General features: G+C 44.2%; 1 protein-coding gene across 1 annotated transcript in view; it reads left to right on the forward strand.

Moving 5' to 3' along the window:
• Nucleotides 1-3,316: 3,316 nt before the first annotated feature.
• Nucleotides 3,317-21,903, forward strand: part of LOC147673644 (protein S100-A6-like) — a 30,014-nt gene continuing 11,427 nt past the window's right edge. The window contains exons 1-2 of the mRNA XM_086946387.1: nt 3,317-3,418; nt 17,783-17,938. Of these exons, the coding sequence (XP_086802513.1) occupies nt 17,795-17,938 (144 nt within the window). The 5' untranslated portion in view covers nt 3,317-3,418; nt 17,783-17,794. The remainder of the gene's footprint in view (nt 3,419-17,782; nt 17,939-21,903) is intronic.

The following is a 21,903-nucleotide window of genomic DNA, read 5'->3' on the forward strand; positions in this document are numbered from 1 at the left end:
ATATTATACCCCGGAGAGGCTGCACAGATACGGCTTGCGGCAATCCCCGGAATGTGAACGTTGCCATGCGCTGTCAGCCGATTTCTTCCATATGGCCTGGGTCTGCCCGGGAGTCAGCAAATTCTGGGGGAAGTGTTTGCGGAGCTGAGCTTGATCCTAGAGGTGGAGATCGAGGCTGACCCTGCGTTGGCATTGCTGGGATATTCAAAGCCCTTGCCTGTAGCCCTGAGACGGTTGGCAGATATGGCCCTGTTGATAGCCCGAAGGGTGGTAGCTGCTTGCTGGATGAGAGGACCGTTGCCCACAAAGAAAAGATGGGCGAAGGATATGTTGTACTGCTGCACGCAGTCTGAGATATATAGCGAATTGCTTCCTCCCATGAGTAGGCCCAAGAACTTTTGGACATTGTACCGGGCATATGTTAGCGGTGCTGGGGAGGAGGAGGAACCGGAGCAAGGTGGGGAGGTTGATGTACTGATTGCGCCTGAGGATATAGAGTAGGGCCTGGGTAGGGAATGCAGGATAGTGTGCGGCTGATGCCACCAGGAGACTGTAGTGAGATCATGGCGGGCGGTGGGGCTTTGGGCTGGGAGCTGCTCATGCCGTTAGGCGGAGCACAAAACTTTCCCTTTCTTAGTTGAGCAGCGCTGTGTTTAACCAAGTAATAGTAAGGTTGTATATAGGTCAAGATCACAGATGGCGATGTTTCGGCGGGGGGTAGTTGGGGTAGGAATTAGTCTTTTCTTTCCTTTCCTTCTTTTTCTCCCTTACGATACGGGGTGGAGTCGTGCCTATTTCCCCCTTGTTCAGCACTGATACCTATTCATACACACTCAGTATTTTGTTGACACTTGCTGTGCACAGCATTTACATCAACAATATATGGAATTAGTTTAAATCGACAATGGATTGTGCTTACATTATTCGCCGCCGAGCCTCCGGGATGTCGGCATTCAGGCTGTGTCATATGGTTGCTGATCGCTTGTAGTGTTACTTTGTACAAGAATGCCACCCTATTGGGCTGCAGGCGACTCGCCCTGTTGTAAGAATCTCTTGCTTGTGAATAAAGGTACAATTTAAAAAAAATATATATATATTTCTTACCACTGTGGATGAAGAGGACGGCATCATGACCAACTTTAGGCTTCGCCTCACGTGACTCCTGACCCCTCCCCACACACATTAAATTACACTCTGAAAATCCATCTATCCAGGGCCGGACTGGCCATAGCGGGCACCGGGCAATCACCCGGTGCGCCGCACGGGTGGGTGCCGGTTTTGGGCCCCTAAAAAATAACCAGAACCTGGGCTGCTATGGGAATTCACAAGGACATATTATCAAGCCCATTATCGCCGCTTTAGCTGCAGTTTCTTGCCGCTAATTGTATCGCCATTCTTGATAATATGCCCCGTAGTCTCTAGCAGTGTTATTCTCGTTCATTTGAGATAGAATAACATTTTTGTCACATATGCAAATTATCTAGCAAATACAGAAAATCCATAATCACACAGTAAACTTGCAGCCACAGGCTCGTACACGTCTCTTTCTAAGGGCATAATTTAGAGTCTGGCGGACTTCCTTACGTCCTGCCAGGTGAGCAGAGGCTATGACCTCTACTCCCCTGACAGTGGTCTGGTCTTAAGCTTTAGAGATCCCTGTGTATCAGGCAGGGTTTTCTGTGCCTTTAGTAGAGCTAGTGCTACAGTGGCTCTACTGAAGGCAACAATCTTTTTCTGCAGTTGAGCCAAAATTAATGCAACACCTCATCAAAGTATTTAGGGCCTCGTTTATGGGTTTTTTGACATAGAGCAGCACTATGGCAAAAGAAAATGGCAGGAATGTGCCATATCTATTAGATACGGTGCCATCCATCCAAGAAATATCTCTACCACAACAATGAGCAAGACTCAACGACATGTCACCAAACAACCCCACATCTTTCCTCTACTACAGCTCTTATATGTTCTACAGTAGGTGAACAGGTGTTGACCAAGTTTGGAGAAAAACTCTTAAATCTCTAACGGATAGGCAATTGTTTTGGGGGGTTTGAAAAGATAACAAATTAAACATAAAAGATTAGGCAAATGTTTGATCATAAATGATGTACAGTAGATGGACCGGGGTTGGGTTTTTTGCCATATGTTGTTATTTTACTGGTAAAGATTGTGCAGTTCTATCCACTGATCTTGTTCAAAGTGGGAAGAAAGATAAGTTTTGGATGGTTTTGACTTGACTGCTAAGATGGTCAGTAGAGTGTGGAAATCTGATCTTCTTCTTCTAAAGATTTCTGTAAAAAGGCTCTGCTCAAAGCTCATGTGGAACAACGCTTTTCAGAAATTGTAATATATGGTACTTTTTCAAGTTAGTAGCCGCTGCCATTAATAGCTTCTTGCTCAGGGTTTTAGCGAATGGCTTTCTTTCAGATTCAAAGTATAAAGGATATAACTAGATATACACTCATGTCACTCGAATATGAAATTAAACAGTTGTGGAATTCATTTGTCTCCATTTGGTTATCACGTCTTACCCCTCACCCCTTAAGAGGGTTCTTTCCGGATATTAAGAACTTAGGGGCATATTAGAAAGAACCTCGTTAAAATTATCGCCGTTCCTGCTGCTAAAACAGCGGTAATGGGCTTGCTAACGGCGATAATGGGCTTGCTAATATGCGTTATAGAATTCCAATAGAAGCCCAGGTTAGATGTCCTGCACATCTAACCTGGGCTTCTATTGGAATTCTATAACGCATATTAGCAAGACCATTATCGCAGTTTTAGCGTCAGTTTCCTGCCGCTAAAACGGCGATAATTTTAACGAGGTTCTTGCTAATAATCCCCTTAGAGACCACAGCTAATTAAACTTAAAGAATTAGTTACGTTCCTGTCACAGGTGAGGGAACTTGTATCCACCAAGGCATCTAGCATTGGGTGGAAAACATTACATTTCCATGATCATATCATTCAATCTTTGGGGGGACGAACATGGTGAGCCGTGGAATTGTAGCTTTGATTTTCAACTGTTAAGTCTGTGATAGAACAGCCCATCTCTGGATCAGAACTACGACATAAAAGTGCACAGCTTCAGAAAATGTTTTTCTAAAATCTTTGCCCCCCATGTTTTACTGTTATTCTGAGAGATGTCTTAGAAACGGTGAGATATGTACATTTTAAGAATCATGCAGGAAGAGTCATTAATTCAGCAAAGCAGTGATTATCTTAGTCTGAGCAGAGGTTGGGCCTGGGGCTAGGGAGTGTGCTTGCTCTCTTGAGGGATAGATCAGGTTTTTGCTGACCTCGTCGTTCATAATGAGGATTACTGGTGGGCGTTGCCTTGGAATGTCTTCTATAAGTACTCTATACATCTCCTCTATCGATGCCTTCTTCAGCCTGCTGAACCTGTTCCATTTGTGTCACTTGGGTAAGCTGTGATTATTTTCTGTTTTTTCTGCATATCTTCATTGTTCAAGTAAAGCTGGAATGTAGCACCTTTCACCTGGGAAACTCCATTTCTTTCAAAATGAGTCAGCAAATGGAAAACACCTACTGCGCATAAAATGCAGGTGCTATATGTTTTCCAGTTGGACAGTCATATATTATGATTTTGCGTGCACGCACATTTAAATATTTTAAGGTAGTCCAATGTATTGATGACATTTACAAATCTACTTATAGGTAGAGAATAGTCTAGAGGATATTTACAAACGTTTCTCGTATTCTAAGGTTTGTTGGGATAACATGCCAGAGGACATCTAAACTAAAATAGTCATAAATCAGACCACATAAAATAAACATAGCTCACACGATCAGGAGACAGGCAATTGAAAGATATTTAATGGAGGCTGGGCACTAGCAGAAGTTATGTTGGTCAAGAGACATTGAAACTAGAGAACAGAACTGAAGGCATGCATTTTGGAGACCAGAGGATAGAAGACAAAGTGAACTCACCATGAGGCGAAAAAAGAGCAAAGACACGGGGCAGAAGAGAAAGAGGATAGAAGATTTCAGATGTACCCTTGAGGATAAGGGATGGAAGACAAAAAGGCTGTAGTCTTGAAGACAGGAGACTTAGAGACAGAAGTAAAGAAAAGAATAAGGACAGGAAACAGGAGATTTATAGAGGGGAGAATAAAGGCTGGGCAAGTGGTATGAGAACAGACAATCGGGAAGACAGGAGACAGAGTCTTGGAAAGGGGAGGATGGAGAGAAGCGCTAGACCCGGAGAACAGATGACTAGTTCATAGGAGGGTGTGATCACATGGGCACGTACTTGGAAAAAGGTCGATGGATGATCAAGAGAAGTGGAGACCATATAGTAGAATCTAGGGAACTTGGAAAAAGGAAATTGGTAGACCAAACATTCGAAATCAGGAGACTCGGAGGCATCAAGTCAACAGGCTGGCGGACAGGAGACCTGCCCATTGGATGACTATCATCAGGAGATTTTGACACAGGAGGACTGATATAATATCGGTGGGTGATAAGAAATAGGATTGAAATCAATGCAAAACGTGGTAGATCATCAGGTAAAGAAAGAGGCAAATTTAAGCAAATGCATCAGTAGGGCAGCAGACAGAGTGGTGCAAAAAACATCCAACTGGCACACTGTGATGTATAGTGAAATTCTCAGAATGAGTAATTCCCGTGGATAGGGAAATGTCATCCTTTGTAGCAATAATGTCTTAAGATATCTCTTAAAAACGTTGCTTTTCTAAGACTTTGACTTTCAATTTTGTTCACGCACAGGGTCCAGATACCCGCGTGCTCATTTTAGTGTATTACATATGTTCGCTGGTGCTTATGATGGACCAAGATCAGCATTAAGATTGAGCATTAGACTGACAGGACACCAGGCCTTAGAGGAGCTTGCAAGCGGTATCACCTGACCCTGGGCAATTCATTCAACACTGGCAATGCAATGACACGGAGAGCTTTGTGAACTGATCACAAAATGTGTTTGGATTGTATACATTTTGAGGCGAACAATATAGTTTTGTGGTAGGTCACTGTCCCATGAAATGTTAATATCGTTTTTTAACACACATCTGCAATACTATGTGACACACTTAGGAAAAATCTCCATAACTCCAAAGGTCACATGCAAGCCACGATTAATATGTGATACTCCCCCAAATGCTTTTATTGAAAGTGAAGGGACATAAAATCTCTTGTGTTACTCTTGGGCATATATTTTCAAAAATGTCTGAATACATGTCAATTATGCCCTGCATCATAATGGCCTTGATGTGTGGGCTCATAGGTAGACTTTTAGCCAAGCCTGGTGTGTGTGCAGTCCATGGTATCAAACCAAATTCACAGTTAATATTATATGTATATTCTGTATTGTTATTTTCATATAATCTAAATAAAGCATTCTAAACACACACACAAAACACAATTCCCAGTGAAAACCCTCTTCATTTTACTGCATCAGCTTCTCTAAATGTTAAGTCATCCAAAGTACTTTTTCCAACAGAAAAGTACTTGGTCATAGCAAAAGATCAGACTCATACAATTTGCTGCAGGGCCCTCAAAGACCATAGACCAATGAGAGGATTTTTTTTTTTGTAAAATTAGGATTTTTTTTTTAAGTACTGAAAAGTTTCAACACGGTTTTGATTCGTACACACAAATACTTTATTTACATCGCAAAGATCATCAAAGCACAGAAAAAAATATAAATGCAAAATACATGAATGAAAACAAACCAGGTGTTGACAGGGAAATAGAGAATTTAAAACATACCAAGGGATAACAAATCATGAATATTAAGGATTAAAAGAAGCAGCTCTTCCTGCAGACTGAAAGCAGCATAATGACTCACTAAAATAATCTTCACATGACATATAAAAGCAACAGGTCCAAGTCACAACAACCCCACGTCCACATCATTTCATTGGCACATGATACGCCTGAACCAGAAGGCCATAATACATGTTGCCACACCAAATACATGGAGTCTGCTTGTACTTGTTCTCAGAAGTCTAAAGGCAACCTAGTGACTTCTGGTGCCCAGGATCTTGCCGAGGGGCAGAATCCAGTCTGCATGAAGGCTTCTGTACTGAGGGCAGAAAACAAATATCTGTTCCAGGGTATCATCATCCCCCTGTGCATGCCAGGGACTGGCCGTCTCCCTCCCTCTCATCATGCCAACATGGTTTTGCCCCAGGATAAAACAGTTTCTGTAGAGTTTATGACAATTCTTTTACTGGACCAAATTACTTAATATTCAGATATTCCAAATATATACGCTTTTTTCATTCTAAAAAATAATAAAGCATTTCAGTAAAGGTAGTTGATGAGAAGTTGTACCACTTGGTCAATGAATCCCAAATCATATAGAACAGGTACACAGACATTGACAAATATATTAATTGGCATGAGGTTAAATATTAAATTTGTTGTTGATTAGGTCTATTAGTCTGGAGTCAGTTCATCTTTTCCTGGGTGAGCGGACATTTTTTTTGTGTCTGAGCAGCCGAATACTGCAGTGACCATCAGAAGGAGGGTCTGGGATATATGATAATGACAGTGGCAGCAGGAGTATCCTACTGTTTAGCTAAATGTCACTATTCTGCAATCAGCCAATACCTCATTGTTCCCTATATGTTGGCCAGAAAGTGGTGTGTATATACATGCACACTCCCACGCATATGTATGTGGGTGTATATATATATATATATATGAAACATGGTGCCTTTGTTTGCGAGCAAGGCAGGAGCACGAATATCACTTTAAAATAAAATAAATCAATCTGAGGAGCACTCTGTTGATGTCTGCGGTTTGTTGCGATACGTAAGAAGACAGGAAACACACATACACATATAATATATATATAGATATATAGATATATATAGATATATATGTCGCTGAAGTGTGGTATTGTTTCCTGTTGCATGTTTCACAGGGTGAATTTCATCCGTATTGAAGGGCAATTAAGTAAAATATCATATTCTTATGACGCGATTTATAAAAGTAGCCCAAGTGGAGTTACCCCACCATTAGATTTCAAACCCCCTTTGAGGCGCGCTAAAATCACTATATGGATGTTTGCATGCACATTTTACATCCGTTTTATTCCTGATGCAAAATGTTCAGGCCAAAACCCATGTTGTGCACTTTAGAGTGCCAAGTATAATTATCCAATGACGTAACACAAAATGAAGTTCCCCCCCTCAAAATGGGGAGGGGAACCCCGAGTCTCCCATTCATCACAGAAATATTATTTGGCTGCGGGCTGACTGGGGTCGCCCTAAACAGCTGGGGCCTTGATGTGGAGGGGGCCCCTGCGGTGTAGGGGCCTGCGTTACGCCCCTTGTACAATCCTGATGTGGCCCATGCTCCCTTTGTGGAAGAACTGGGATTTGTGCAGGCCTTGGAGAGAGTTACTTAGTGGGTATTTTTCCCAGTTCCTCGCTTTCCTTGTTCTGCAGGCCAGAAATGAATTCCAAGAGTCCTCGGATAAGAGTATTGAGCAAGACCATTTTATTGCCTGGTTTCTTGCTTTCTAAAGTCATGCTCACTACAAAGTTTCATGACCAGACCTTACATTTTATTTTTACGTGGGGTGAATCCCGTGATGAAATATGAATGTCTGATGCAAAACACATTTTCACCATGCATTAATTGACAATGGTTTGACTTGTGTTTTACAAAAAGCTGCACAGTAAGAGGTTCATGTACATCAATGGTCAAAGCTTCAGCAGAAAGAAAGGGGTGGAACTCGCCTGTGTGCTGCTCTGCTGAGGCTTACATCTGGTTTTTGCTGGTTCCCTCTGCCCTTTTCAGTTTGCTTTGGGGCGTTGGCTCGGAATGCCCCTTTCGGTATCCTTAATAGCCAGCTGCACCCTTTCCAGTTTTGCAGCTCACCTACAGAAAGTTATTTTCTTAAGCAGGTTTAAGTAAATTCCTTCACCTGCAGAATCCAGTATTTAAACAGCATCAAATCGAAAACCCTTATCTGTAGAAAACTTGCATTTTTTATACCTATTAATCAGATTTAGATGTAGGAGCATTCGTATTTAGAAAATCAATTTCAATATAAACATTTTGTTGCAAATCTTTTTCTTTCAGTTGTGTTTGTAATGATAACAGATACCTGAGAAGCATGTGGGAGTTAAGGGGGGCTATCAGACAGAAGGACACATAACAGCATAGCTAAGGCTGCCACAAGTTACAAAGCTACTTAAAGAAAAGAAGAGAGGCCACAAAATGAATGTTGGAAAAAAAGAGACAGAGGGATAAATTGAACTAAGGTTAAAAAAACAACGGCTTGAAGAGGATAAGAGATACTGACAGAATCTGGAAAAATGGAAGATGACAGTGTGACAAAAAGTAAGGACAACAGAACAGAGAAGGACTAAAAATCCTTATCATCTGGTGGGTGGGAACAAAGTGGCCAGATGGGCAGAAGAAGATGAAGACAGTGATGAAGATACTGTGTGTGAAGATGTGATATACTCCTCAAAGTTTTTAATTCTTTTCTATAAAACGTCACAAATTTTAAAAAACTTTGTAAAGAATGAAAATTCTTCATTTTGAGAACAAAATCAATAAAAATGATAGGTTTCATAGAATAAATTCTCCTTTAATCTTAGAAAATATTCACGCAAAAGGTTTTTGTGAGACAGAAAAATACACAAAACAGAGTGCCTCAATAGTCCAACAATATTACTGTAGAGCCTGTTCTCGTTTTTTCTTCAGGAAAAACACATCACAGGACAGTGTCAGTATCACTATACTCTCGTCCAAGATCAAAATAACATGGGAACCATTGTGTGGAGTCTCAAAACAGTTCTCTTTATTATTCTTCAAAACATCAATGATTCTGCCTGGCCAAATTATTTCGTCCTCTGAGAGGTTTTCATCAGTGTGTATGTATTTCTTTGCATCAATATCCCATCAGTGTCTAAGTGTAAGGGAATCAGTTTTCCCAAAATATTCTTGGTACATGCATATTGCTCATTTTATATCGTAGGAATATAACGGAAGGCCATATCAAAATATCAGCTAAATATCCACACCCCATTGGATTCTGTAAACTCCGACTGGATAATACGACGCAGCACCACAGCTAAGAAACCGTGATGAAGACCTCTCGGAGGATGAAACGCGTTGGCCGGACTGAATCATTGATGTTTTGAAGAATAATATAGAGATCTGTTTTGAGACTTCACACTAAGGCTCCCATGTTTTTTTGATCAAGGAGAAAAGTATATTGATCCCGACACCATTAAATAATGTGTTTTTTCTGAAGGACAAGAGGGGTAAAGCTCTACAGTAAAATTGTTTGACTATTGAGGCACTCCCTTTTGTGTATTTTTCTGTTCATTTGTCTTTACGGTTTTAGAGTAGTTGGACCATTGAAGGGTGAGTGCCTACTATTATCACTTAACAAGATTAGCATCCTTCTGGCCACTTGTAGCCAGAACTGCTCTTGCTTTGGTATTGGAGAGACAAGTCTTCCGCAAAAACTGTTCTCGCAAGAAATTTTACTCACAAGCAAAGTTACACAAAGTTTACAAAACTTTGCAAATTTCCCAAAGTGCAAGGCTTCTAAAGTCAGCCAGACTCAAGAACTAAAGATCAGGTGACATAGCACTTTGAAGCGGGATGATAGAAGATCAGGAGGACAGAGGTCTGAAAAACTGGAGACTTGAAGACAATTCTACAGTGTAAGAATGTGGATTATTGTTTGTGGTGGGTGACTGCTCACCTCCATGAGTATCACAGCTCTTGTCAGAAAGAACTCTCAAAGTCAGTGAATTAACCAGAGCTCAACCCTTGGTAGCTTTGGCACAGAGCAGGCAGGCTTAATGTAGGGCAATGTCCAAAGTATTCATGCAGTCCCAAAACTGTAATGGAGTAGAAACAGCATGCAATAAAAATCCCAAATCGAATGACAAAATCAGAGTACAATTTAATAAACAAAATAACACCATGATGTGAAAAATCCAATAAGGGGAGCCAGAGATGTTTTTAAAATGTTTGCATTAAAATAGTGCACAAATGGACAAAGCGCCTATTGTAATCAATGGTGGTGACAGACTGGGACCTAGGCACATTATGAGGCTGACCATGATGGAGCACTGGTTGGATACATCAACCCTGTTTGTCCTGGTCAAAGATTTTCCTTCTGATTTAGCCCTCTGAGTCTCAACCAACTGCAGCAGTACACTTCTAAGGCCCACAGGGCCTCAAGGGCGTAGGTGCTCGTTTCGGTGCTGGGGTGTTGCAGCGCCCCATAAAATACCCATGCTGCATTTTAGAGGGTGAATGAGCAATAACTGGCTCTTTAAATTTAGTTTTTATCTTGTCAAATTTTCTGTGTGTGCAAAGGCAGAGGTCAAAGACTAGGGTATGTCTTCTGACAAATTGCAGCTGATTCTTTTAACGTGGATATTGGTGTTTACAAGTATGAGAAAATAAATAAAAAGGAACCCCAAATGAAGAACTTTGTTTTCCTATTCTGAAGTGTGATGGAAGCAAATATTTTAATTGGATCAAAAGTGATCAAGACAGTTTACTTGGCGATGTGCAAATGATACATATTTTCGAAAAATCAGTTTCCACGCATTATCCTTTCTGTGTGTAATAGTTTTATCAGTAAAGCCGTATCTCTGTGCAAATTTAGTGGTTATTCCAAGGGAAAATGTGCTATATATAAATGACAGTGCTCTACCTCACGCTGCATAAGTACTACTTTACTAATCTAATCTAAATGTTCTCCTAAATGCAACAGCAGCTACATACTACACTCTTACCACTCTCGTGCTGAATAGACGTGACTCATTTACAACCCCTGTTCTTTGTGTGATGCCTGCATTTTTCGGAACCCCCTGGGTTTAGTGATTAAAATGGATGGCAGCACTCCCAGTCTGAAAATGGTTCCAGCACCACTGCCTAGGGGAGGCACTTAGAGACTCAGAGACTGTCAAATGTCAGGCAAAAGCCAACAGCAGGCTCCAGTTGTCCTTAAATCAATTAGTGGCCCAAATTGATTTAAGGACACAACACATGTGTTTATGTTGTTCCTTTATTCTAACATGTAATTGTTTTTGTTTGCCACCTGTCTGGTTTGTGATATATGTTTTCTTTTATGTACACCAGCACTTTTGTCTTGAGCCATTGTCCCCCGCATCAAACTAGCCCTGATGGGCGGTCGCTCTCTCAGATTCCTAGCAGCTAGGCTCTGGAATAAACTTCCAGCCCAGATACGCGGACTAAACGACTTGCTGTCCTTCAGAAAGGCCATAAAAACCCACCTCTTCTGTTAATCATGTTATGTCTTCTGCAATATTCCATCAGCAGCAACCACCCTCATAGGTACGAACAGTCTGCGCCGGGACGCCCCTTTGCTGGAGCAGCCGCGCGCCATATAAGTACATATAACATAACATAACATAACATTTGTGGTTTTTAGAATTATTGTTGTACTATGTAATACATATGGAATTTTGATACCAATAATTCTGTTTTAAAGGGTCTCTCTAAGCATCATTTAACTTCCTTTTTTTTCTCCTAATTCTTTCTTTTGAGATTATATTCAGTTTTCATTGCTCTTTCGCCTGAACCTTTTTGTTAGATGTATTGATTGCTTGTACCGGGTTCGGGGTTTTGTGGACAGCCCCTGTGGTTGTTAATCATTTAAGGAACTTTCAGGCAGGGAATGGGGGACTTTTCTAAAGTTACTGTTCCTAAATGTTTATATAAAATCTGACTTCACCATTGAATTGGATTTTAATAACTATTAAAAATAGTTGTATAATTATTTTCTAGCTGTTTCCTTTACCAAGATACAGTGTTAGTATTTCACTCTGTACTCTGCTTTTCTACATAGGAAAGCTAGGCCTGCTACAGTGAAAATAGCTTTTCGGGACTTGGCACTGTAGGGATATGTAACACTAATTTTCTATATGTTCCACTTTAAAATACCATGGACCCTACCTTGTGGGCTACAAAACCTACATAAGGTTACTTTGTAATAATTCAAAGGGAAATGTTTACCCATCAAAAAGGGTTTAAACTACAGCAGTCAGGCTACTATTGTAGGCAAGGTTGCCAGCATTGGCACTAAGCAGCAAAAAATACGACAGCGCAGGTAGAGAGCTGAAGAATGCCATATCTTAATAGATATAACACTGTTCAGCTCTCTCCTGTGCATGCAATGCAGTGTAGCAACTTTGCTTGCTGCCTTTCCTGGCGTGAATTGTTTTAGCACAAGGTCAGCAATGGGGTAGTAAATTGGACCAGTTGAAATCTGGCCAGTGACAAGCATGAGCACTTGTTTTTTAGCAGCTCCTACTGGGGAAGACATTGGAACTGCAATGGCAAAGACACCTATTACCAGCTTTGCCAACTGGCTTCTTAAGTATTCCCTTGTAGAAACAATAAATGTTTTGATGGCTATGTCCCAAAGGACTGTTGAGCAACATTTTTCCCACATCCTTTGATACATGATTACTATACAACGCAACCGCACTTGGCAACAAATTGCATATTTTTTTGCTGATTCCACCTTCTTCCCTGTCTTAAAAAGTTCTTATTGTAAGTGAAGGATCTTAAAATATATTTTCACATCTCTGGCATAGTTTCACCTGGGTTGAACATACCTGCCTTTCATGAAACTTTGGCATTGTGCTCCTAGTGAGGTAATTCATAAATATTTATCTAACATGGCAAAACAGTACAAAATAACACACAATATGGGTAGTTCTGGTGGCTCCAGCTTGGTTTTCAGGATGAGTGTAAGCTATTAATTTAACAAGGCACTGAACACCCAGATCTCCCTTATATTATTCCTACCCATGTGGCACTAATATAAATAAGCTTGGGAATGTTTTTCCTGACCAAATGATGTTTGGCCTGTTTTTATGATTTATTTTTGGGAGTTTTATATAGCGTGAACTTGACCCGAAGGTATCGGGTATCGGAGCGCTTTTCATGAGAACCAGTTTTGTTACAGACACACACATTTGTTTTTGTTTTTATTAGGCACGGGGAGATTAAGTAATTTGCCCAGAATCCGAGGATGTTGAGCAGAGACACAAACCCGGTTCTGCAGATTTGAGGTCGCCCACCCTAGGCCACAATCTCTGAGAGGACAAGAATGAACAAGCATTTGCAATGCAATAGGTCTCGCAACTACGCAAGTTTGAGCTATTGGCATTGTAAATGACCATGCCTTTTATTTATGTTTTAGAAAAAAACACATAAATAAAAGGCATTGTCATTTACAATGCCAATAGCTCAAACTCACGTAAATGCGAGACCTATTGCATTGCAAATGCTTGTTGAAGCATGGTAGAATAAGTGCTGTATAAGTAGATTAAATAGTGTTACGGCTAACTAGCTGTAGTCGTGGTGCAACTATAGTGTTGCAACAGACATGTCAGTGCTGTTGTCAAACCAGCTAACTCAATTGGAGCCACAGTATGACACATGATATTGGCTCCCATCACCTGGTGAGGAGCCGATATCACACTATGGCAGGGAAAACAAGATGAAACCACTGTAAATAGTGGTTTTCAAGTTCGTTTACAATCGGCTTTGAACTGCTGACGGCCTTTAAGGGCGTGAAAACACCCCAGGATATCGGCTCCAGCCTCTGTACGTTTTTTGTGTTGAAGCAGGGGGCTTGGGGCAGGGTGGGGTTCAAAAGTGCCTTCTAAGTACTTCTAGGCACGAGTCCCCTCCCGCTTCGAGGCCCAGCCCCTTCCTGAAACTGAGATTGCTCTTCAACTTGGCAGCTATGTGTTGCTAAGTTATAGTAGTAGACAGTCACATTTTTGTGACAATGCTTGCTGCAGACAGAGTAAACAGGGCAGCAACGCCTAAGGGTAAGAGTGTCTCAAAAGTCACATGACACCCTGCACATTTTATGGTTACAACAAATTCCCTACCTGTTGGCGTCTGAATAACAATACTTCGCTTTCTGTAGGCAATGGACTTGAAAAGTATACAGCATCACACGGCTTTATGCGGGGTGAAAAGAGTGTGAGTGAGAGAGGGGTGTCTGAAGGGGGCGGGGCCAAAGAAGCGCGACTATAATTTGCAAAATGCATGGCGTTCGTAATCTCGGGCGTGGCTTAAAAGGTGTAAACAAATCATTTGCGTTAAGCCTAGCTGATGGAGAAATTATAAAAAAAGAAAGGTATGATGGAGTGAGACAGCACTGGGCAGCTCGCTTTGGTTTCTATTTATCGACATTACAGATTCATAATACGCACAGACATAAAACGATAAGTTCAGACCCATCCACTTTTTTTAGACACGTGCCGAAACTAGCATTAGAACAAGCGTTCGCGATCGCTACTGTAAACAAGACGACGGGTTTAAGGAAACTGAAAGCGCGCGATGCGCGTATTCACAGAAACACATATGCATTTCTTACGTACTGAGCAGGCATGCGGGCAACCTTGCCTGGGGCACGGACCGCGTGGCAGTGTCCGGGGCTCCCGTGAGCAGAGGGAGCCCCACATGTTGCAGCCCGCGTGAAGGAGCCCACCCGCAGAGAGAAGTCCGACGGGAGCCTACCGCTCCTTTGTGAATGCTGCTGCGGGGCTCCTGTGTGCATGACAGAGCCCCGCATGTTTCTGCACCAGTGACCGGAAAAGAGGCCCCCTGCCACGAGGAGACCAGCCGGGGAGTAGAGCAGAGTCCCCACAAGAGCCGGTAAGTGGGGCGTGTGGAGCACGTGTGAGCATTAAAAAAATGCTATTGCAGGAGGCTGACTTGCCTCGAAAGCGGCGCGCTTGAGCATTAAAAAAAATGCTATTGCAGGAGGCTGACTTGCCTCGGAAGTGGGACAGGAGATGTGCACAGCGCGTGGCTGTACGTGCGCGTACACCTGCTCAAATCGCCAAAAGCTCTGCGCGTGCCCATCTCCTGTCCCACTTTCGAGGCAAGTCCACAACAATAAGTCTCGCTGGCGACAGCGCTTCGCGCTGTGGACGCCAGGCTCGACCTAATGAGGGCCAGAGGTGGAAAAGCGGGGTTTGAGGACAAATGTTTGTAAAGCATACATGCTGGCAGGGGCTTGCTCAGTGTAAACATTCCTGCACAGATTTAGTTGCTAGCTCCTCTACATTCTATCCAGGCCCTGTGCATCTGGGCTCAGAACAGAAAAGGAGCCAACCCAAGGACCCCTACCATCCCCACACCGAAAGCACACATTTATAAACAAAATCAAACACACTGAATAGTGGCCAGGTTTTATCGCGCTGTGTATCTTGAAGGGAACATCAAGAGTTTAAAACAACAAATCTGTCTTTTGCATTGAAGCACTGGCAGGGTTTCTGCACAAAGCAAATTCTTCTGGTCATGACTAGCAACCTCTTCCTTCCAGTATAAACATGCAAGCTCTCCCAGGGTGAGAACAGAGGACAGCTGCGAAGCTGCTCTCCACGCCTTCTGCAGTTTTTAACATCTTCAGGGTCCTGGCATTGTAACTTTACCGACCCTGTAAGCACTTTCTGTAACAGTGTCTATTATAGCAGTGCGTAGTGCGACCTCGCCCTCCCATTGGGCAAGCAAGTGTTGAGGAGGTGGGGTGGACAAGCAGTAAATCAGTAAACTCTGAGTGGGTCTGGGTCAAAATGGGAATCAAGAGCATTCTTGGCAATTTTGATCTGACTACCCACCTACCAGTGGCGTAGCAAGCAGTTTGGCTGCCCGTGGCGGTCCCCATGTTTGCCAGCCTGCTGCGGCCAAATGAAAGAGCGGGGGTGCTGGTGGGATTTTTTTCCATTTGCCACCCCTCTGCAGCTAATTGAAGTCCGGATTGCCGCCCCATGAACTGCAAGTAAGAGCGTGGGGAGGCTGACGCCCTGAAAACTCATGCTGCCAGGGGCGGACAGCTCCCGCATCCCCCTTGCTACACCACTGCCCTCTACTGTGCGCAACCAGGGAGTGCAGTGATCAAGTGAGCTTGACCAATGCTCCTGCCACCAGGCACTGCACGGCCAGGCATGGACTGGCCCTACCAGGCATAGAAGGTGGGTGCAATGACCACCAGCACTGCACTCTTTTACAGGCCCCTGAGGGCAGTGCAGGGACGGCGGACACGAATCAGGGGTGGTGGGGTGGGAGGTTGAAGAAATAAAATACACTTACCTCTTCTCCGCTGGGTCTCTCCTCCTCTTCTCTTCCTGATGAGTCCTGGAACAGAAGCAGGGAGCACACAAGCTCCCCATAGCCAATCACAACACTGCTGTCACCAGCATGATCGTAGCAGCAACGTGATTGCTCTGAGCGTCGTGGTTCGGTGCTCAGGCAAGGACTGGAAGCCTGTTCATGTTCTCCACCCAGGGTGTGCAATACAGCCCAGTGGAGAACATACTAAGTGTGCAAGACTGGCCCAAGACGGCCGGCTAAACTGTGATGCGCACTTAGAAAGTGCCTCAACTTCCTCTCCCCTGTCTCCGTGAGCAGCCCAGCCCGCCCCTTAAAACTGCCCTAGCAGGGAAAAATACAATTAAAATAACATCATGTTATTATCATTTTTGTTTTCCATTTTTGCACCACTGAATAGCAGTGGGGCGACGCTCATCCGCCTTAGCGGAGGAGCTGTCGCTGCCTGGGGGTATGTGTGGGATGCATGCCAGGCATGACGGTATAGCAGTCCTTGCCCTCATGTAGCAGCCTATCTTGGGATGGAGGGCGGGATGGACCTTTGACAAATCTCATGCTCCTTCTCCAGATTCCAAAGATGGGCTCTGTGGCTGCTGTGAGGAGGGACAAACAGGGCCATGCGCAGGGCCAGACTGGAACCCAAAACCTACCCTGGCATTTTTAGTCACCCTAATCCCCTCACTGCATATAACAAGTTAGTGAGGCGAGGGTGGGGGGAAGCAAATGTGAGTGGGACGGAGAACAACAGAGGGACACAAAATGCATTTAAATAAAAAACTCTCTGAGGAAAGCAAAGAATGAACTGGGGTGGTGGGGAGGAGGGAGAAACATGGAATGGGCAGGGAGGGGTGAGTGGGCATTTGCAGCGAGGGAAAGCAGCACACAACAGAGAGAGCAAGAAAACGCCTGCACTCCCTTGGAGTGTCACCTGTGGAAGGATAATCAAAAGGATGATAAAGAAGCTATGCTCCAGGGGAGGGACAAACACAGGATGTGGAAGGGAAGCCACTGAATAGGAAGGAAGTAAATGAGAGCGGCAAGAAAGCCAGCTAATGCCATGCAGCCCACTACCTCCAACCAGCTGCATGTTTTGGTAGAGATTTTTCAACAACAGGCAGCTAAAAGCTTTCTTTCAGTGAAACCTAAAAAGCTCCCTGCTTTAAATGCAAAAAAACATTCTGGAACTGGCAAATAGTTGAACGAAATATTGAACTCATTCAAGAGAAAAAAGCAATAGTGGAACTCAGGTGACCTCTGAGGCTTTGTGGTAAATAAAATGTAGTTGTTTATAAGGCCCGTAGGACATATTATATCATTTTAACATGTTGATGTGTTCCCGTCGTGATGAAACGTCATTCTACCTTCTCCTTCGTCCTCACTCCTCCTTCCAGCTCAATTCTTCTTTCGCCCTCTTGTCGTATCCATCCTGCTTTCTCGCACTCATCAGCATTTGGTCCCCCACAGCCCTTGAAGAGGAGACATAAATATGGTACAGAAACATCCCGTTAAGATTAAAAAAAAAGAGAGGCAGAGATCAGATAAGACTATTTTGTACCTTTCCACTTTGGGTTCTAGACCACAAATGACAAGACTGGTTCACCCACTACCGTTTAGTATCTCCTTCACCCAAAATATTTTGTTGTTTGTCTTTCAGGAGACAGTCGAGATGTCAAAAGTCGTCCTGGAAGATGCTCTCTTGTTCCTAATTGACACCTATCGGAAGTACGCAGACACGGACAGTGATAAAACCACCCTTAGCACAAAAGAGGCCGTGAGGATGATCCAGACGGAACTGCCCATCTTCTGTGGGGTGAGTACTGTAAGGCCCCACTACCCAAACACCAAGAGAGGACAGAAGCACTGGCTGGATGTTCGACAATTCTATTTTTCGAGTCGCAAATTGCGACGTTTTGCTACTCGCAAAATGGAATGTACAACAGTGTCTCAGATACCGTTTGCGATTTCCTTATGGGGTCCCAAATTACTTGCCTCATCAATATTCATGAGGCAGGTCACAATTTGTGACCCATTAGGAATGGCCAGCACTCACAGGGATGGTGGCATGCTGGGGTCAGCAGACCACCATGTTTCTGACTGCTTTTTCAATAAAGTAATAAAGCAGTATTTTTTAGGTCGAGCCTAGAGCAGCGCATGCGCTGCTGCTCGACTTTTAGTAAGGGGTTTTCAAAAGTGCTACCAGAGGCTTGCTGGCCTCAAGCTTGCCTTCACGCGCGTGTGCACGCGCGCAGCCGCCATGTGTTTCTGTCAAGGCTCATTAAGCCTTGCGTGCCTCTCTCCGCCTTGCAATTCGGCCCCCCCTACCCACCCATCCAATGCTTGTCTCTGGGGAGTTCTGAGCACATTCTTTCATCCTTCGCACAATGACGAGCAGAGGAGCCATCTGGTTTTCCTCTCTCGTCTTGGTGTGCGCGTGATCACCTTCACTTTACTTTCACGGCCAATGCTTGTTGTTAGGTTGGAGCCTGCACGTCATGTTTAAATGTGGCATTTGAAACAGCCTGCATGGGGTGATGGGCGCAGATAAGTGCTGCTGGAGAAGTCACTTCTTTTTGCGACGCACTTCCTTTAACCCCACAGACCACTGAAAATACCCCAATATTCAAAAAATCATCGAAAACTCGCCATCACTTAGCATACCAGACCTGCATCTTCTGGACTTCTGGATGCTACTTCATCGCGTTTTCACACAAGGCAACCATGCAGTGAGATTGTGCTTTCAATTGACTTACATACCTGTTTGTAACATAATAGTGTGACATAAACCATACATAGAGATGTATGTTATTATCCCCGTTGTAGATGGATGTTGACGCAGATTGACCCCCTGCAGGCTTTGCTACTTGTGAGTCATAGTCCCTTCTCTACGCTGAACAAAGGTAATAAATAACCTATTACTCGGCGGACATGAATACTTAACATAATGGCAACGTTGTTTATTCACACAAGCACATGTAACTGCAACAAAAAGTGTGAGACTGCAGGCAAAAATGCATGGACGTCAAGTCAACAAAATATGAGGGATAGAAGTGACATCACACGTTTGAGTATCACTTTCACGCACACACGATAAGACATACAGTTACATAACCCCACTTTTACACGCAAGAATGTCAACAACCTACTTTTAAAATCATTTCTTTACTTGCCTCAGCTATCAGGGTAGGTCATATTCATGGCTTTCTTTTTTTGTGCGAACACCTATATCAGGTTCATGTTTTTTTTTATTTTAAAAAGGCATGTACCAAAACATTTTGCTCTGCCCCTCGCAGTCTCATATCATGGTAAATTAAAGCACCCCATTGTAAGGCGGTGCCACTTTTTTCAGTTAATCCTATGTTAACGTTGGAAACCATGGCGATGTTCTCTGCCTATTAGCCAGGATCGTTAAATGCATGCTACTTACTAGCTGGTAGGTCGCATAAAATTGGCTTCCTCCCAGCACATACTGGTGTGAAACACAGCTGACGAGCAAAGGCAACAAGTCCATTGGCAAATTTCTAGAAGACATTGGTTAACCTCTTCTAATTCAACAGGCTTCTTCCTCATCACTAAGTGATTTAATCCAGCCTTGTGCCCATTGGCCCCTGGATCAAAATTTGCTGCTTCGAGTTCAATCATCCATGACCATTGACCAAGAGAACTTCCTGGAGTTTTGCCAACTGATTTGAAGAGAACCTGAAGCTCTCCATCCATATCTCCTCCAACGCTTCCTCGACCTGGTTCCAAGTTCTGCATTACCCATCTGAATTGAGTGAGAAAACTTGTTACGCTGTGGTAATAAAAAACGCGAATCTGTGAATTTCTTGCCTGCGCCCCAGTGTTCATTACAGTGTCTTACTCTCTCTTTCTCTTCCTCTCTCCCCCTCTTCCTTCCTCTCTCCCTCCTTCCCTCTCTCTGTCCATTCCTCTCTCCCTCCCTCCCTTCCTCCGTCTCTTCTCTCTCTCCCTTCCTCTTTCTGCTCCTCCCTCTCGCCCCACCTCCCACCCTCTCTATCTCCCTACCTCTCTCCCTCCCACCCTCTCCCCACCCCTGCCTCCCTCCTTACTTCTTTTCCTCTCTCTGTCCGTCCCTCTCTCCATCAATCCCTCTTTCCGCACCTCCCTCTCCCTCCCTGCCTTTCTACGTCCCTCCTTCTCTCCATCCCTCCCTCTCTCCCTCCTTTTCTCTCCCTTCGTCCATCTCTCCTTCCTTTCCTCTCTCTGTTCCTCCCTATCTCCCCACCTCCCTCCCTCTCTCTCTCTCCCCCCCTGCCTCACTCTCTCCCTCTCTCCGTACCTTCCTCTTTCCTTCCTTTTCTCATTCCCTCCCTACATCCTTTCCTCTCTCCGTCCCTCCCTCCCTCCCGCATCCCTCCCTCCCTCACTCCATCCATCCCTCACTCCATCCCTCCCCTTCCCTGCCTCTCTCCTTCCCGCCTGCTCTCCCTCCTGCTCTCACTCCCTCCCAACCTCTCTCCACCCCGGTTACGCGCACAGGCACAAGCGGAGGCGCCATCTGGCTTTCCTCTCACTCTCACAAGTGTGCGCGCCTCGCTCCGCCTCTCTGTGCCCATATACGTCTCCCTTCAGCAGTCACCTCCCTGCTTTTCGATGCGCTCATGCGTTTTCACACTTGAGAGCCTCCATCATTCTCGGGAAGACGGATGGGACTATGCACCATCGTCTGCTCCTCAAGTCGGATTCACTCCATTCACGGATACCCTGGCCATTGTGCCCTGCAGTTTTTGGCTGAGGTTGCCTGGCCTCCATTATACTGTTCAGCCCCATTACGCTTCTGTCTTTAGAAAGACCCGCCGTGACCACCCATTGGGAAACATCAGGGTCGAAAAGTCGACGCTATTCACTGGTCCAGTACCACCAGGATTCCATTAGGAAGAAAGGGAATCTTTAGCTCCAAATCGGTGTCTGGCCACCATAAAAACACTTGTGTTTATATATATCTGTATATAGGAAATTGTTCGCACTGTATATATTCCTCACCCATTGAGCACTTTTTCCACAGATGTCACTGAATTGCACTTTAATATTGATTGTGACAGTCTATTCGTGCTATGTATATGAACACTGAATGAAGCAATTCTGTTATAAATACATAGTACAATCTCTTGACTTCATGACTTATTTGTTGAGTATCTATTTCTAGAGCTGTGTTTTTGGGAGAACGTTAATCTTGGATTGCATTATTAGCATGGTTAAATCATTTTGTTTTACCCAACAGAACCATTTTTTCATAAATCACACTTGATAGGACCTCTCCTCCTGCCAACCACTCACCCATGTCCCTCCTGGCATTCACTACTCGCCCCCTTGGCACTCATCCTTCACCTCCATGGCACTAGCCCTTCACCCCCCCTGACCTGGCAGCTACCCTTCGCCCCTTGCACTCACCGTTCCCCTCCCTGGCACTCACCCTTGACCCTCTTGATTGTTACGTCTCACCTCCATGGCACTCAACCTTCATCTCCCTGGCACTCACCCTCCGTCTCCCTGGCATTCACCCTTCATCCCCCTAACCTGGCTCTAGCCCTTCACCCCCCTGGCCTGGCAGCTACCACTCACCCCTGGCACTCATACTTCCCCTTCTCTGCACTCACCCTTGACCCTCCTGACTCTTACGTCTCATCTCCTTGGCACTCACTCCTCACCTCTCTGGCACTCACCCTTCACCCCCCTGGCCTGACTGTCAGCCTTGTCCCTCCTGGCATTCACTCCTCACCTCCCTGGCACTCACCCTTGACCCTCCTGGCATTAGCT

Source organism: Lissotriton vulgaris, chromosome 12 (genome assembly GCF_964263255.1).
Source record: "Lissotriton vulgaris chromosome 12, aLisVul1.2, whole genome shotgun sequence".
NCBI classification, from domain to species: domain Eukaryota; kingdom Metazoa; phylum Chordata; class Amphibia; order Caudata; family Salamandridae; genus Lissotriton; species Lissotriton vulgaris.